Consider the following 18,884-nt stretch of genomic DNA (forward strand, 5'->3'; position numbering starts at 1 on the left):
ACATTTCAGTTTGTTTAGAGATAACTAGAGCAGAGGAAGAGGATTAAAGACGGTGTGTCTGTACAGAGCGTTGAAAAGAAGTGAAACATCGTCGTCGTTGTTGTTGTTGTTGTACCGTGGCTCCTGTGAGGGCAGGACATTGCAGATGGCCGACACATTGAAGACACGTTGCCGGCGGTCATGACTCTCATGAGGTGTTTGCATGTGCAATTTTATATCAATACTCAAAACTATTGCTCAAATAATTTATGTTGTTACCAAAAAACAGAAAAGTTTAGCCCGTTTTATTATCTTTTGATGAGCCGGGCTAGCAGTTTCCAACCGTTTTCAGTCTTTGTGCTAAGCTAAGATTAGCGAAAATCAAAGTTTAATATCTCGTTAGCATATTTATGGCGCGGGTTAGCTCGAGTCCCAACCATCTGGGGGGAAAACAATTCCCTAGTAAGATAAATAAAATATTCCTACCCTAAAAGAAAGCGATGCTAGCCTGTGGCTACCTGGACAGGAAACACAATTGCATCTTGGGAAACCCGTTGAGAGTATTTGGAGTCGCTCAGCAGACCGAATGTTTGTTGAACAACCTTTAAAACGCCTCCGGGTAACGTTTTTAAAACGTAACAAACCTGAGGCTAATCTGTGCGATAAATATGAAGCTACACCTAGCTTCTGGTTAGCTTCTGGTTAGCTTCTGGCTAGCTTCTGGTTAGCTTCTGGCTAGATTCTGGCTAGCTTCTGGTTAGCTTCTGGTTAGATTCTGGCTAGCTTCTGGCTAGCTTATGGCTAGCTTAGTTTAGCGCGACTGCAAACGGAGGTAAATGGCCTTTTAAAATGTTTTATCCAACTGGTATGAAATCAAACTCCTGTTAGGTGCAGTGTGCGTTCATTTGGGACGCGCTACTTCCTCGTAACATTGCACCGTGACCCTCAAAGGATTATGGGTAAGAATAGCCAGAAAACAATGCTAACGCGGCGAAATGCGACCAAACAGACATCCTGGAGTTGTTTTTTGCAGATCGCATTTGACATATTGTGTATCGGGGGCTCACTAAATCTTTTGTATGGCATTCTAATAATAAAGTAGTATGTACTACGTGTGTATGTCAAGGCAACAGGAAGTAAATGCTCTCGTCATAGAAATAATCCAGAAAATAATCCTATACTGTGTCATTTCTTTACATGTTTTCTTCTTTACGTTGTTTTTGTGAAGACATAACCGACGGTAGACGTCGCTAAACTTTCAGACGTTTTTTTCGTGTACACCTAACAACAAAAAACATGAAAAATGCTGCGTTCAAGTGCAGTAGGAACGTCATGTGACTGACTCGGTTGCCGGCCGCCTGCAGATGGTTGGCAGCAGATTGAAACGTAGGAGGTCTTCAGGGTTAATCGCTGCTGATTTCACACACGGATCGAATCGAGTCGACTGGAATCAGCTGACGGAGCTTCATTCGTCCCGACTCGGCTTTTTCACTCTCAAAATGGAGCAAGAAGGTCAGTTTTTTTAATCCTGCTGAAATCTGTGAATATGACAATAATTTGATAAATCAGATGTTTGTTTAAATCGTGAACCGACGTGTTCTTTTCAGATCTGACAAGCTTTCTGTGAGTTTCAAGTTAATGATCAAATCTAAACAGACATTTATTTGCAGATTTGGTTTAGAAACACATCAGATTTGAGTCTCAGAGCTCATGAGAAGCCGTGATGAGAAAGTGATGTTTGGAAATATCTTTGAGACATCTGCTCACAGAACGCGCCTCCAGCACCCCGAGAACTTCACAATTAACACATTGTTGTGTGTGAAGCGACTTTCCCAGCAGAAAAATCCTCCTGTTTAATTTGACACGTTTTAAATTGTATTTGTATATTTAAAAAGGTTAATTAGTGAACTTCAGAGGTACCGGAAGGTGGATTTTGTTCCTTTTTTAAACGTAGCCCCTGTTTCCTCGTCTTTATGCTAAGCTACGCAAACCAGCTGTAGCTTTACGATCAACGTGAGATATTATTAATCGTTTATCGAGACGACAAATAAGCAAAATCGGTAGAGGATGTAAACAAAGCTGAAGGGAGTCGATCAAGCGGCCGACGGGTTCTTGGCGGACCGAGAGGAGGACCAGGTCCACGTCGGCCACGACATTCCTGAACCGTCTACTCTGCGACGTTGGCAAAGGATTCAGGAAAACCACGTGCTTCCTCTTCCCATAAGGAATAATGCAGCTTAAAAACAGGGATTGGACTATCATTTGATTTAATTCCGTATCACCTTCTGGATCAGAGCGCCTTTCTTCATTCACACGTTTCTATGAGCGGCGACTCGGCGTAAAGATCTCCCCCCCCCCCGTTGATACGTTCATGTGTAAATAAGATCACACGAGCAGAACTCTTTGGAGAGAAGAAGGCAAACCGAGTGGGGAAAGAATGAAGCACCTGCAGGTTTCTCACTGTAATTATGAACTGCAGGGGGAAAGGCGTCGGACGAATCCATTAAACAGAAGAAAATAATAAATATAGCAGAGATTACAGCGAGGGTTTCATTAAGGAGTGTTAAAGAATGAAATGAAGACATATGCAAAACCAAATGTATAGAAATTCAGATCTACACCGAGCCCCCCAGGTGCTGCAGGTAGATAAGGTTCATTTCATTGCTTACGATGCTAAAAGCTTCTGTTGTCAGGATGGTTGAATTATAGTAAGTATGTCGGTGGATGTGGACATAGAACATGGTTATATTTGGTCCAGTGTTAATCTCAATGTAGTTCAAATGGGAATCTAGATTACGGGTTGATGTCAGTACAGATGAATCACCCGGCTACGCACGGGAAGTTCGATGCTTCTCGGGAAAAAAACACCTATTTATATATCGTTTTCTTCACGTGACGCCGTGATTCACTGAATTTTCGTTGGCTTTGGAAGAAACTGGAGTGAAAAAATTTCTCTGTGGAATAAATACCCCAAGAAAAAAACAACGGACAGAAGATGGAGTTTCCTCTCGTCTAGATCGGGTTTCGTAAAGGTCGTGATGTTCCGGTTCGGTTTGGAGTCGTTGTCGAGAGGTGGTGTCGATTGGCGGAATTTCGGGTTGCTGGGAAAGTATGTTGCGTCATTCTGAGAGGAGTTTCTAAAAATGATCTTAACCATTTACATCAACGAAGGGAAGCTCTTAGAAATGAAGGTACCGAGAACCGTAATTCTATCCATGAAAGGTTCCTCCCAGAATGCTCTCTGGGTACGTAAAACTGTTACCATCACCCTTTCTGAGGGTGCTCTCAAAACTCGGTTCTAGAGAGTTCTGCCAGAGACCTTTTTGTAGCACAAGGATTGTATCTAGAACCCACCTGGGGGATTGTGCCGGGGGAATTCTAGCAGGAAGGGTTACAACTCAAAAGTTCTCAGGTGGTTCTACCAAGAGCTTGAAGAATGGGAGGAGCTTCACCCAGAACTGAAAATGACCGCGGTTGATGCGATGCAGTGCAACCCACAACAATCACGGTTCATAGATTGAAGAGTTTCTTCGAACCCCTTATTCCACAGAGAACCCTTGGGTACCACTTCCTTCCAGAAAGGCGTCCTCTGTAGTTTCTTTCTGAGAGTAGAAACAGAAACACCTCCCTGTGTGATGTCATACAACTCAACCGCACCCCAAAATACATCTTCCAAAATGATCAGACAGTCGTAGTTTCGACAAAAACTGAACATGGCTTTGACCTTGGTTGACCTCGTACCCCACCGACTGAGTGTGTGTCACTCCAAGACGAGAATGCATCCAACGCTGCCTTGCAAAATCATATTTCGTTGCGTCTTCGTTGCAGTTGTCTTTGTTTGGGATCAGGAAGCTACCCAACACATCCAGAACACGCAGTTTCAAAGTGTACGTCCGTATGCCGGGTACATCGACCCGTAGCACTGCAGAATATTACAATTAAAATGAAGGTTTGATGAGATATTGTGGCCACGAATTTAAAAAAATGCATGAAAACCACCTGCTCAGGACACCATGTGACCTCTGTGTCGCCCGCCTGCGGGTCAGTCGATTCCTGCCAATCGGACTTCCTTTGCATGATTATATCGTCCGTGCATTGTGGATATAATAATAATTGTTCTCTTCTGGTCCCTCTGTGTTTGCTTTGCTTCCGAGAAACCTCCACTGTGTTCATCTTTTAATGGTCCCAAAAATGAGGCTCCGCATTTAAGGTGGACTTGGCTGTTGAGGTGCTTTCTGGCTCCGACCCTCCCGTTAGTCCACCTTAACAAGTCCCCAGTTAAAAGCATCCGCCCCGGTCAGTTAGGCTGGACACGTTGTCTCTTCCCACTTAAAGAGTCGATGAGGAACTGGAGGAGTGACGATGTTTTCTCATAGGGTGGCAGAATGATCGAGGATTCAACCACGTTGTCAATTTCATTGAAATCTTCCCTCGTTAAACGTACGGGACCTCCGGGACTCCTCCGTTGACCTCACGGCGTAACGTCAGAGAATCCCGACTCTTGTCGTCGATCCTCGCCGACTGAACTTCATTCGAACGGTTTGCGCTCGGAAGATGTCGGACGCCAACGTAAAAAGTGACCGTTGGGTATGTGATCATGTAATTGCATATCGGAGGAGAGGAGGAGATTAAAGAAGTGGTGGGAGGCGAGGTGAACGGAGAGAAGACGGATTGGTCTCGAGTTCCATTGTTTGATTGGCTAGAAACCAAAATGGAGCCTCTTTCGAAGGCCTTTTCCAAGACGTCGAGGAAGGGATTTCCAAGCAGGAAGTAAAGGAATTGGAATCATGGGAGCCCTCGCGAGTAGATGAGCGTCTGTGGTTCTTCCCCTCCAAGAAATAAAACGTATACAGAAATGGCCACAACCCAAGGTCTTCTTCCCCATCTCCGTCCTCCATTGAAAGTCTTCGAGCATACCCTCCTGGATCCAGCCTGAGCAACAGAGGGAACCTCCAGAGGGCTGAGTCCAGCAGTCCATCAGCTCCTCTCCTTTGAATCCTTTCCTGGATCCCCTCCCCCCCCCCTTCAGTCCCAGAACTCTTTCCCGGATCAACACAGACAGCGGCGGTCGCTCTTGGTCACTTCCTCCGAAGAGTGAACGACGTTGGGACAACCGCTCTTCACGCCTCCCAGCCCTCCTGGATGGTGATGTCTCCGGACCGCACCAGGCGAAGATGTCCCTGGTCAGCTCGGTGAAGGCGTGCTCACGTTGGTGGCGTCGCGACGTCTCCACGTGGCGCATCCCAGCGCCCGCCAGCTTCTCCGCTTCCTGGCGGGTCACCTGGGAAAGGGTTCAGGACGGATGAGGTGAGATGCAACCGCGAGAGTTTTGTGAACATAACACTCTCGAAAAAAACCGCGAAATATCTTCTGGGGACTTCGATCCAGACCCAGATCTGGCTGCTAACCGCAATGCTGAAGAGTAGGAGGACTTATGGAGGACTTGTTTGGGGCTAAATATCAATCAAGTCCAGTATTACATGCATTATAAAGAGACAACGTTTGAATATGCTGTAAACAATTTGATTTGGCTGCAAAAACCTTCACTCGATTGAATATTTAAGTAGATATAGCTTCTAAAGAAATACAAATTGGCCATCTTTGTATTTTCACTAGACCTTTTAAATATTGCTTTTCACAGTGAACTACGTGGGACGGTCACATCTGAAGAGCTCTGATCACCGAGCATGCCCCGCACGACGTTTACGGAGGTATTAAATCGAATGAGAAGTTAGCGTTCCTTTCTGGACTCGCCCCCTGCTGGTCAGGAGAGAGAATGCACGTGTTAAGACGTCGTCTCCTCGAGGCGTAGAGTTGGACCCGAGTCGGTCTCAGTGAGCAAAGTGCAGCTGATCTTACTCCAGCTTCCAGAGTTACCGCCACAAACAACAAAAAACAAAATGTCTCTTTCGGTCTCAGAACGCGGAGGCTAACGCGGAGGTTAAACACGTCTACGCCACGGACGCTCTGATCTTTTCTTCTCAATCCGTGAAATTTCACAGTTTTTTTTACTCCCGCCGTGCGTCATTTTCTGGTTAATTTGATTTGAACACCTCCTCTGACTTTGTAACAAAAGGGGCGTGGCCTCACGACATCCTCAGTGATATCTGTTTGCTTCCTGTCTGCCAGCCGCCCCGCGGGAACGGATCAAACAACGACGACTTCAAGGTGCGCCGATCTAAATGTGAACACGAGGTTATTTTTTTTTTTTCAAGACTTTGTGAAGTTTGCGTATTACATAACGTTCGTAAAAAAGGACACGCCTCGATTCCCGCCAACGAAGCCCGTCTTCACCTGCCGCTGAGCCTCCAGGTCACACTTGTGGCCCACCAGCAGGAAGACGATGCTGTGCGGCTGCATCAGCTGCGGGCCTCCTCCAGCCAGTCGTGGACGTTCTGGAAGGAGCGGCAGTTGGTGATGTCGAAGAGGAGGAGGCCGCCCACGGAGTTGCGGTAGTAAGCCCTGGTGATGGACCTGCAGAGGCGGAGGGAAGGTCACGGTGAAGACATCGGCGAGGACGGAAGAGGCCGTTCGCCCGTCGATGACGTGGACGCCGTGTCCGCTTCTGTCAATCACAGTAAGCCCCGCCCCTAAAGCGTCCCCTGCTTTACGGTCTGTTTGACACTAAATGGACCAAAATGGACTAAATGATGACATCACGCTGTGTTGAAGAAGACTTGAATTAAGCATGTACAGGTGGCTGGAGAGAGGAAGAGGAGAGGAAGAAGATGAGAGGTAGAGGAAGAAGGAGAAGGAGAGGAAGCGGAAGAAGGAGAAGGAGAGGAAGCGGAAGAAGGAGAAGGAGAGGAGGAGAAGCGGAGAGGAAGTCGAGAGGGAGAGGAAGAAGGAGAAGAAGGAGAGGAAGAGAAGACAAAGAGGAAAGGAAGAAGAGGAAGAGGAAAGGAAAGGAGGAAGAGGAAAGGAAGGGGAGAGGGAGAGGAAGAAGATGAGATGAAGAGGAAGAAGGAGAAGAAGGAGAGGAAGAGAAGACGAAGAGGAGAAAGGAAGAGGAAAGGAAGGAGGAAGAGGAAAGGGAGAGGAAGAAGATGAGATGTAGAGGAAGAAGGAGAGGAAGAGAAGACGAAGAGGAGAAAGGAAGAGGAAAGGAAGAAGAGGAGAGGAAGAAAAGGAGAGGAAGAGCTGATTATTCAACAGAGGTGATGCAGCAAGTGAGGAGGAAGCATTTTATGAGACCAACACATATTTGTGTGTGTGTGTGTGTGTGTGTGTGTGTGTGTGTGTGTGTGTGTGTGTGTGTGTGTGTGTGTGTGTGTGTGTGTGTGTGTGTGTGTGTGTGTGTGTGTGTGTGTGTGTGTGTGTGTGTGTGTGTGTGTGTGTGTGTGTGTGATTTCAAACAGATGAAACCAACAATGTGGTCTTTCTGGAGGATCTCGTGGCCGAGGCTGCGCTACGATTGGCCGGTCCGTGTTCGAGGGGCGGGACTTATAGAAAAGAGGTCAGTTGCTTTCTTTGTTTCTGTGTGTAGGCCACGGACCCTTCACGAGATGTTCAGGGACACGCGGGACACATCTAAACTCTCACAACGAGCCGAGGGTCAGCACAGAGGACATATTGAGAGTCTTTTATGTTCGTATTCTTGAGAAGCGAGCGCTCTCCCGGGTCGGCGTGTTCTAGAAGCGAGCCCTCTGGTGATTCCCTCGGCGTGTTTCAACCTGAAAACTCATTTCAATAACTGCTCCGGCTTTTTGGTTCATGGCAAACAATTAGTCGCAGGTGGCAATTCTAGTTTTGAGACCTCCGGGCTGCAGGTGTTTCCACTAGTCATCCTCCTTTTTTTAAATTGACTAAATACTTGAATTCATATATATAAAAATATATAAATATTACAACATATTACACATTGAGTCTGTGGCCACTAGTGAAAAGTAACTAAATACTTTCCTCATATACTTTATACTTACATATTTAATATTTATAAATGTTCTCATTAAATAAGAGACATTTCAATTTAACTACCCAACAGTATGTATTATTATTAGATATATTATGTATTGGTATTGTTATAAATAATAATACTGAACAAGGTCATTCAACGTGAGAACTTTAACTTTTAATGCTTTAAGTGCATTTATTAATTTAATTAATAAAATACTTGACCCTGAATTAGGGACAAACAATATGCTTATATAGAAATAATTTTTTTTTTACTAAATACTCAAATAAGTAAGCAAGTTACTTTCCTAATATATTTTTTACTTTAACATATATTTAATTTGTATTCGTTGTCTCATTAAATATGAGACATTTCAAATAAACTACCTGACAATATGTTAAATAGTTTGCTCAATATTCAGTATTATTATATGTAATGGTATTGTTATAAATAATAATACTGAACAGGAGCATTCCACGCGAGAACTTTCACTTTTAATACTTAATTTAGCTAATATATTTATATATATATATATATTTTTTTTTTTTTAAGTGATTGCTACTTTTAATTAAGCACTTACTTCTTCCACCTCTACTCAAATAATAAATATCATATACGATCATGTTTTATGTCACAATATGTAATGGTATTGTTATAAATAATAATACTGAACAGCAGTTGCGTCCCTAGGCTAAAACGTCCGGGGCTAAAGCCCCAGATGTTTTTTAATTAGCCCCGAATGTTAATTTTTTTTAAAGAAAAGAAAAAAAAAGATTTGGCACACAAGTGGTTAACACCTCCAGGTCGCACGTGATGTCATTCACCCAAAACAGCGGAGTCAGGCTGGCAGCAGGCGCACGCACTCATATAATAAATATCATATACGACCATGTTTTATCTCGCAATTTAGTCCAATCGATCGTATCTCCACCCGCGCGCATGCGCACCGCTCCCACCTGAAGCGCTCCTGCCCCGCGGTGTCCCAGATCTGCAGCTTGATCCTCTTGCCCGGCTCGATCTCCACCAGGCGGGAGAAGAAGTCCACGCCCACCGTGGGGTCGGACACCTGGGCGAAGCGGCCCTCCGTGAAGCGGCGGATCAGGCACGACTTGCCCACCGTGGAGTCCCCGATGACGATCAGCCGGAACTGGTACAGCCAGATCGCCTCCATGACTCGGCGCGCGCGAGTCTGCCTGCGTGTCTGCCTGTTGGGGCGTGAGCGGGCGAATGCGCGTGCGTGAGAGAGCAAGAGAGAGGAGAGAGAGAGAGAGGGAGAGAGAGCATTCATTAGATTATGCCAACAAATATTGTCACGATATTTCTAATATTTAAAAAGTGTTTCTTCAATAATATCTGTGATAATAATAGAACCTCTTATATACTACTTGTACTATAATTACACTTTTATACATAAAGGTGCAACTAGAACCATATTGGGTTCTTCTGCTTTAATAAAACTACTTTCAGTTAAACTTTTATGAAACTTTCTCCCCACATAAAGAGTTCTATCTATTCTAAAAGGTCCACCCAGAACCCCGAGGAGAGAGAACCCTTTCTGGTGTAATGGTTCCACCCAGAACCCCGAGGAGAGAGAACCCTTTCTGGTGTAATGGTTCCACCCAGAACCCCGAGGAGAGAGAACCCTTTCTGGTTTAATGGTTCCACTTGAACCCTGAGGAGAGAGAACCCTTTCTGGTTTAATGGTTCCACCCAGAACCCCGAGGAGAGAGAACCCTTTCTGGTTTAATGGTTCCACCCAGAACCCCGAGGAGAGAGAACCCTTTCTGGTTTAATGGTTCCACCCAGAACCCCGAGGAGAGAGAACCCTTTCTGGTTTAATGGTTCCACGCAGAACCCTGTCTGGGGGTCTCCAATCCTCGAAGATCTCTTTCTGCCCAAAAGGGTTCTATTGGATGAAAAGGGTTCTCCATGGAACCCGTAGTTTGACAAAGACCCCTTAAAAAGAGGTTCTTAAGAAGAAAAGGTTCTCAAGAGAACCCTTATGACAAAGACCACTTGAAAAGAGGTTCTATTGGATGAAAAAGGTTCTCCGTGGAACCCTTTTGACATGACGCATGCTGTAATATAATAACTTATCCCAAAGGATCCATTCTGTATACTTCTATACTCTTTATATGTTGCTCATGTTGTTATTTAAATCAAGGCTCTGAACATGAATCTATCTGTTTCATTTACACCTGAAGCTTCAACATGAAGGAGGATATTTAACGAAATAACTCTAAACCAGACGGATCTTTAAATATCAGAAAGCAACGTCAAAGAGGTCATTATTATTTCATACTTTGAGTTTATGCTCATAAAACGCTCTGAATACTTCTACCACTTAAAAAGGTTCAAATCAAAAATGTGGTCAATGTGCTTTAGATACTTCAAATACATTTAGCTGCTTTTAATATTATTAATTATGGACTATTTGTATTAAAGCGCATCTCGTTTTATACATTAAAGTAAATCTTCTTTTTTCCACCACCGTTTTTCACAAGAAAACAACATTTAGTTATATCTGCACATTCTGATTGTGATCGTCTTACAGCAACACGAAGCTGTTGTATATGTTGCATTTCTCCCTCACAGTGCACGTGCAGCCCCCTCCCCCCCCCCCTCCCTCCGTCGGGGGGTCGGGTTGCAGCAGCTCGGCATCCACACATCAGGGCCGAATCCCCGGTGAGCAGCAGCGCATCCACGCCGGGTCACGTGCATTAAAAAATATATATTTATTTTTTATTTCTCTTCATGTTAGGCTTCATGCTCTCTGGTTTGGAGCCGAGGATTTCCTTAAATTGTGTTTTAGTTCCTCCATATTTGCATCATGGTGCTGAGTCCAAACCAAGACTCCGCGGAGCTTTGGACTTCAAACGTCTTCTGGAGATTGTTTTTTAAATTGTCTGCAGGCTATTATTAGACCAGTGCCGATGGGCCCGACGCTCGTGTGAATGACCCCGAGGCTTCGTGCTGGACATCATACATACAGACTGTGAATGGTGAGAAACAGCCTACTGTGGAGCAGCGGTGCGTTCAGGCCGGGGTGGATGCTCCTCGCGCCGCTCAGCACCGGGCCGGCCGGGGCTCCATGGCACCGACGGGTCCGCCTTCAATGAGCCCGGAGGCGGACGCTGAGCAGCGGGTCCGGGAGTCCGGGTAGAGGGGTGCGCGGTTTCCTTGTGGATGTCAGGGCCTCCAGAGAAAGGTGCAATACAATAAATACAAAAAAGAAAACGCGGATCCGGAGCCTCGAGTTAAAGCTCGTGTCCTGGCCGAGGCGCGTGGACGTTGGACGTCTTCCCCCGGCGCGCGCGGGGGGGCTCTGCTGTCAGCGGGATGGGGGGTAGGGGGGGGGGATCCCTGCACGGTGTACCACGCCGGTGCTTCTTGCGGTGCGTTTTGGAGGCTTTCGCTGCTGATGAAATGGCAGCAGCAGCATCACGCAGCGCCTGACTCATCCCGCATCAGTACCACTGCCGTAAAGCACCGCGGAGAGGCGCAACACTGGAGGAAAACCACCTCGGACTGAGGGTCTCGGGGGGGATGGTGAAGAAGAGATACTCTAAAGAAATAATAAGAACACTTGGGATGGTTTTATTAGTGTTATTATTATTATTATTATTATTAGATTTAGTTAATAATGTAATACAAATACCTGCAAGTAAATACATAAGTAAAGGTCATATATTAGAAATAATACACGCTCTAGATAAGGGAAATATATATTTTAATGTGTGTTATACCATGTTTGTTTGTTTGTTTGTTTGTTTCAGTGCAAGAGGAAGCTGCACACTCAATGCGCCAGTGCGCCGTCCTTGTGCGCACCTTCCAGTGCGCAGACACGGAACTGGACGAGCTGCCGCCGCTGGGAGGCGTAGTTCTTCGTTTTCTTCACGCGCAGCTCCGAGCCTCGAGCGTTTGTTGTGTTTTCACAGATGTATACGCAACCATAAAACTCTTAACAAGTTCTACTTCACGTGATGCAGTTTTACTGCGTTTCTAAAGCAATTAAATACAAACAAAATACTTATTTTGTCTAATAATATGACACAAATTATTTAATACAATTCAGTTAATAGGCTACAGTTTATTTGACATAATATGAAACACAAGCGCGTGCTAGCTACAGCCACGTGATCCTAACGCCTTCATTAAAGCGCAGGTGTACCTAATCAAGCGTCCACGCGCACACACACGCGCGCACAGACAGTCCGGGGGCGTGGTCGTCCAGACTGATGACGGTCCTCTCCCCCTCGGACCAGCCAGAGGAGACGATGTGCACGCGGACCAGGGCTCTAGAAGTCTTCTTCGTCCACTTGGATACGACGGCGCGTCAAAAACAGCGAGTTTTAATTCATACTTTTTATGATTAGACACTTCTTACGCTTCTGACGGAGACTCAATGTCCCATGAACACTTGCAGGAACGGTAACGATGACACCACGACGACCTGCGCCGTTGTTGTCTCTGCGGGACTCGAGAGTGACGCAATTACGCGCATTTTACGCAGCTTGTATTTCTATAAACTTTACTGAACGAGTTATTTACACACCGTTCTTGTTTATTTAAGCGTCACACATCACAAGTACTCGGTGGTTCAATTCCCTTCATTTCACGCGGAACCCATAATTGGAGACCTCATCTCCACCGCGCGCGCGCTCCCTCCAGCGCGTACACCCGGAGCGGTGAAATGCAGCGCGAGCGCCTGCTCAAAGTCCTGGTGATCGGCGACCTCTGCGTGGGCAAGACGTCCGTGATCAAGCGCTACGTGCACCAGGTGTTCTCCCAGCACTACCGCGCCACCATCGGGGTGGACTTCGGCCTCAAGGTGCTCCACTGGGACCAGAGGACCGCGGTGCGGCTGCAGCTGTGGGACATCGCCGGTGCGTAACTGGAAATAAATAAGAATATATATATATGTATATAAAATAGTAGCTTATATTCCCGCGTGATTTGCATATCATGTCATATATGACTTTATACTTTCCTGTTTAGAACGAGTCTGCAAGCATTAGGTTATATACGTTTCTGGAAAACTGCCATATAAACCGGATCAAGATGATCAGATGAAGCTTCTAATTCACTATTTATGAAATAGTATTTAAGGAAATGCACATTAAAAGAAAAAGTCCTTATCGTCTAACTTAATAATTGAAATGTGTTATTTTCGTGGCTGAGGTGAGTAAATGGTTTTCCGTGACTCACATTTTACTGCCTGTTTTATGCTGCCTGCTGACTCCTCACTGCACTGCTCTCACCTGGCCGCTAGGGGGCGCTAGTGATAACACAGCTGATAGCATTTCACTGACCTCCAGCAGCTCTGTGGCCAGAAAGTCTATGCTTCATGTGTTAAAGCTGCATTCTCTCTCCTGACCACCAGGGTATGACTCCTCTGGTTGTATAGAAGTCTATGCTCCATGTGGTAAAGCTGCGTTCTCTCTCCTGACCACCAGGGGGTGACTCCTCTGGTTGTATAGAAGTCTATATAATGACTCTACTTCTCTTGATGTATTCCCTCAGTAAACATTGTAAACATGAGTTTATGTCTCAGTCTCTAGTTTCAAGTCTTCTTCTATACATCATGATGTCATCATTTACACAGACCATGAGAAGCGGCTTTGGGGGCGGGGCTTAAGGTGATTTACAGGTCTGGGAGTTGACCGTTGGCAGATGATTCTCGTCAGAAAGAGATAACTGCCGTGTGGTTTGTTTTACTTCGAGGCTGTTTTGCATATTTTATTAGCTACAGCTGTCGAGATAAAACTATACAGACCATAAAAAAAACAGAGCAAATATTTTCGACACCGTGACCTTTTTGGGACTTTTATTTTGAAAGGTTCTGTACTGGTTGAAGGCGTTACCCTGTCGAGCAACAAAGGCAAAGAATATATTGATGGTGTTAAGAAAGACAAAGATAACATCTCTTTGTGTGTGTTTGTGGTGTTTGTGTGTGTGTGTGGTGTGTTATTGTGTGTGTGTGTTCATTGACTCGACTATTTGTGGATCATGTGGAGGAAGTTAGCGTCCAGAGAGACTTATTCACACACTATTCAATTCCAACAGAAGATGCATTCTTCTTCACACACACACACACACACACACACACACACACACACACACACACACATTCAACCACCTTTAATGTGTATTTAGTTAACAGGAAACAATATTTGGGGGTTTTCTTTTCCAAGAAAATCTTCTAAATTCTAATATGTAAAGGAAATTAAGTGTTTCATATTTTTCTTCTTCTTCCCCCTTCTTCTTCATCTTCTCCTTCTCATTCTTCTACTTCCTCCCTTCTTCTCTTTCTTCTTCCTCCTTCCTCCTCCTCCTCTAAAGGGCAGGAGCGATATGGCAACATGACCCGTGTGTACTACAGGGAGGCCGTGGGCGCCCTGGTGGTCTTCGACATGACTCGGCTGTCCACGTTTCAGGCCGTCCTCAAGTGGAAAGGAGACCTGGACTCCAAGGTGGCTTATGAGGACGCGTTGAAGGAAGGGAGGAGGATGTGTAACACGTCATATTTATATTATATTGTTTCTGAGAAATGTTTAATTTGTTCTTTCCCCTCGTCACTTCTGCTTCAGCCGAGCCGGAAAGTCTTTAAATAGCCTCGACAGTGAGAGCTGGTCTTCCTCCACAGGCTTTACTACAGTTTTCTACGGATTTTGGCAGTAAAAGTCACTTTATTGTCTCTTTAAAAAAAAAAGGAAACCTTCCTCTTTAAAAATGCAACAGAAAACATTCACAACAGAGTAAATGTGTCTGAATACACGGGAACAGGGGCATTAAATCTCAATTGAAAGAGCACAGCCTCATAACGACCATTATGGTGCATTCAGGTACTCGTAAAGTAACACCTCCACTGAATCACAACATGTTGATTATTGAAGCACTTAAAGTGTTCGTCACTTTAATGTTGCAGCTGGCGGAGCTCATTGTATTGACTTTATAAACTGCTCCATACTTAGCGTATAGTCGGTGTCTGATTCTCGGCCGTCCGCCCGCGTCAGGTGGCGCTTCACAACGGGACGCCGGTTCCAGCCGTCCTATTGGCCAACAAGTGCGACCAGCGGAGTCCCGGCTTGTGCCCCAAGCTGCCCAAACTGGAGAAGTTCTCCCGGCAGCACGGCTTTGTGGGCTGGTACGAAACCTCCGCCAAGGTAGGACATGACCCTCCCCTTGTTGGTTTGTTTACCTGTTGATGTCTTTCTCTTCTCTGTCATCACTGCTCACTGCGCTGACTTTCAGTCCTTTGTCCTTTTGACCGAAAACAACGACTTCAGTTCGATCTTTTATCCAGTAGTTCTTTTCTTCGATGCATTTAGCCATTAGCCCTTGTAGTCGTTAGCCCTTGTAGCCGTTAGCCCTTAAAGTCATTAGCCCTTGTAGCCATTAGCCCTTGTAGCCATTAGCCCTTGTAGCCGTTAGCCCTTAAAGTCATTAGCCTTTGTAGCCATTAGCCCTTGTAGTCGTTAGCCCTTGTAGCCGTTAGCCCTTGTAGTCATTAGCCCTTGTAGTCGTTAGCCCTTGTAGTCGTTAGCCCTTGTAGTCGTTAGCCCTTGTAGCCATTAGCCCTTGTAGTCGTTAGCTCTTGTAGCCATTAGCCCTTGTAGTCGTAAGCCCTTGTAGCCGTTAGCCCTTGTAGCCGTTAGCCCTTGTAGTCGTTAGCCCTTGTAGTCATTAGCCCTTGTAGTCGTTAGCCCTTGTAGCCGTTAGCCCTTGTAGCCGTTAGCCCTTGTAGTCATTAGCCCTTGTAGTCGTTAGCCCTTGTAGTCGTAAGCCCTTGTAGCCGTTAGCCCTTGTAGTCGTTAGCCCTTGTAGCCATTAGCCCTTGTAGCCGTTAGCCCTTGTAGTCGTTAGCCCTTGTAGCCATTAGTCCTTGTAGCCGTTAGCCCTTGTAGCCGTTAGCCCTTGTAGTCATTAGCCCTTGTAGTCGTTAACCCTTGTAGCCATTAGCCCTTGTAGTCGTAAGCCCTTGTAGTCGTAAGCCCTTGTAGCCGTTAGCCCTTGTAGTTGTTAGCCCTTGTAGCCGTTAGCCCTTGTAGCCGTTAGCCCTTGTAGTCGTTAGCCCTTGTAGCCGTTAGTCCTTGTAGCCGTTAGTCCTTGTAGCCGTTAGCCCTTGTAGTCATTAGCCCTTGTAGTCGTTAACCCTTGTAGCCGTTAGCCCTTGTAGTCGTTAGCCCTTGTAGCCGTAAGCCCTTGTAGCCATTAGCCCTTGTAGCCATTAGCCCTTGTAGCCATTAGCCCTTGTATGGGGTTCTCGTCCCCTGGTGATCTAGTTATGTAGATGTGTGTGTGTGTGTCGTCTGCATAATTATGATAACACACGTTGTTGTTTGTCCTAATCTGATCCAGTGGCCGCATGTAGATGTTGAACAGAAGAGGCCCCAGTACTGAACCTTGGGGGACACCACATGTCGCGCTCTGAGGTGTAATTGGCTACAGACACAAAGTATTGTCGGTCCTTTTGAGTGACTGGCGCCTGTTTGGAATCGTGAGAGCCAATAGAATGTAGCTATACCCACCCAAATGAGACTGACAGCACTGTTAGCCAATCAGAAGCAGCAGATTCTAATCCTCCTTCCAGGCTTTTATTAGATTCAGCTTGCTGGTCCGTCACCCTCTCTCTCTCTCTCTCTCTCTCCAGGACGACACCAACATTGACGCCGCCGTCACGTGCTTAGTGAAGAGCATCCTGGCCGCGGAGGACGAGAGGGCCGTGAGGGACGCCACGTCCACCGCTGACACAACCAAAGAGGACGTCCTGGTCCTGCCCAGCCTGGACTACAGCGAGAAGGGGAAGGCACTCAGGGGGTGTTCAGGGTGCCCCTCGCTGCAGCCCAGAGACCTGGGCCAGGACTGATGGGTTTGAACCAAGAGGCTGGCGGTTGATTTGTTGAATGATTAATATTTTTTGTACATTTACAAATATATTTCGTCAAAGATGTTTGATATTTCAGCTTTAGGATTATTATAAAGAATCCATGAAATTATAATGTTGTTATTGTACTTTTATAACAAATGGAGTAAACATATTTCTTTACTTTAAAAAAAAATGATATTTTAATGTTTTGAAAGTTTATGTGAAGATATTTAAATATTTTGTCGTATTAACTCGTTATTTCTCTGACCGTTTCAGAAGTGTTTTTGGGCGCGTTGATGCTTTTACGTTTTCTTTTCTTTTTTTGCTTTGAAAGCAAAAAAAACGTGTAAACGTAAAAAAAGCTAAATAAATTCAGTTCAATCCACAATTGTTGCCTGCAGATGGAGACACAGCACAGAGGGAGGGAGGGAGGGAGGGAAAGAGAGAGAGGGGGGGGGGGGGGGGTAGGCTGGACGTCCCGGGTCCTCCGGGCTCTCCTCCGGGTGCCCGTTTCCTTTCTACCAAGACGATCGATATCATGATATTTGGGAACATAACTGCATATTCTGTCTTTCAAAAAATAAAAAAACGTGCTAATGAAAACCATGTGTCGTGCACGTGGAGGGCGTGCACGTGGACACACAGCGGAACATTTCTGGAAACTGAACCCTCGTTGGCCCCGTTTCCCTCCACTGAGGTTGCATTTCTTGTTTCCTTTCGTTTCTGCTGCATGTACAGTTTTCAGTGTCTTTCCCCCCGAACACACACGCGCACGCACGCACACATTAGATTTGTCAAAACGTGTGAAAACAAAGGGAAACCAGATGAACACGTGTGAGGTCGATAGTTGCTGATGGAAACACGCACGCACACTTTCGGCGTGCACGAGCCGATCAGAAGGACGCGGTCACCCTCATGACGTCATGTCATCACCGCCGATACTTAGTTCACCTGCAGCTGGAGGCAACCTGCAGTTTTTATCACCCGGATGGGAAATACTACACACACACATATACACACGTTCTGTTCTTTCTCTCTCTCACACACACACACACACACTTTCACTCACACACACACTCTCACACTCTTTCACGCAAACACAATCTCACACGCACACACACTCACAAACACAGACACTCTCTCTCTCTCTCACGCACGCACACAAACACACGTACACACGCACGCGCTGCAGAGAGAAAGGCATCTATCTGGCATAACTCAGCCGGAGTGTGATGTGTGACGTCATGCATCATGACACGCGGCTGTAATCAATGCAGAGCACTGATCCCTCTGGATGGGGCCCGCGGGCGGGCTTTTAGAATCACGATTTATAAATCCGCAAAGTGTGTGAACACGCATCTGACGGTCCGGCTGGGCCGCGCGCGGGGTGCAGCACCAGAGGTTTCCCCACTGGTCTTCTCGGCACACGGTGTTCCATGTAGTCTGGGAGTCAAACAAGGACACGCGCCGTCGGAGGAATAATTTAATACGACCTTAAATGTGGATCTGGAGCAGCACGAGAGATGAGCTCGTGAGAGAGAGAATGCGGCCGGGGATTAAAAATGTTATTATTTTTATTTATTTTATGGAAAAAACGTATTTTTGACGTTAAAATATGTGAAATTTGAGACGTTTGTTTCATAAATTCCGCTAGAATTTAAACAGCGGCACCTTAAAGGCAACACTCACTCCTCAAGGTCTCGCCCAATGGACTGAGGAGGCGTTCGCGAGCTGTAGGAAATACAACAACTAAGCTTGAAGACCACATGAACAATGTATAGGAGTCGTAAAACACTGGATTTTTATTTGACTTTTGTTCTTTTTTTGTCAATAGTTCTTAGAGTACTTTAATATATATATTTGTTTTTTTTGGTGATAATACAAAATATTAAAAAAATATTAATAATTATATATATATAATTATAAATATTTGGAAAATATGTTATTAGAAGAAAAAAAAGTGTGGATTTTTAAAAAAGATGTTCTAACTGGTGGTACAATATTTTTTGTAATAAAAAATATTTATAATTGTATACATTTATATATAGATATATAATTATAAATATTGTTTTTACACATTTTTAAAACCGGTTAAAAAAAAGAAAAAGAAGAACCGGTTGCTTCATATGTCTGTGTTTGTGT

The 18,884-nt window shown here is 45.3% G+C and overlaps 1 protein-coding gene and 1 pseudogene across 1 annotated transcript; one reads left to right on the plus strand and one right to left on the minus strand.

Annotated features, from left to right (window-relative positions):
- Window positions 1-5,028: 5,028 nt before the first annotated feature.
- LOC130212022 (ras-related protein Rab-39B-like) lies at window positions 5,029-11,197 on the minus strand (annotated as a pseudogene).
- A 929-nt stretch (window positions 11,198-12,126) lies between these two features.
- Window positions 12,127-17,108, plus strand: LOC130211682 (ras-related protein Rab-38-like). Its single transcript, XM_056442609.1, has 4 exons — window positions 12,127-12,759; window positions 14,216-14,346; window positions 14,890-15,039; window positions 16,527-17,108. The coding sequence occupies exons 1-4, from the start codon at window positions 12,567-12,569 to the stop codon at window positions 16,740-16,742; spliced, it is 690 nt and encodes a 229-aa protein (XP_056298584.1). The 5' UTR covers window positions 12,127-12,566; the 3' UTR covers window positions 16,743-17,108.
- The last annotated feature ends 1,776 nt before the right edge of the window (window positions 17,109-18,884 follow it).

This window comes from Pseudoliparis swirei, chromosome 21, assembly GCF_029220125.1.
Source record: "Pseudoliparis swirei isolate HS2019 ecotype Mariana Trench chromosome 21, NWPU_hadal_v1, whole genome shotgun sequence".
NCBI lineage: Eukaryota > Metazoa > Chordata > Actinopteri > Perciformes > Liparidae > Pseudoliparis > Pseudoliparis swirei.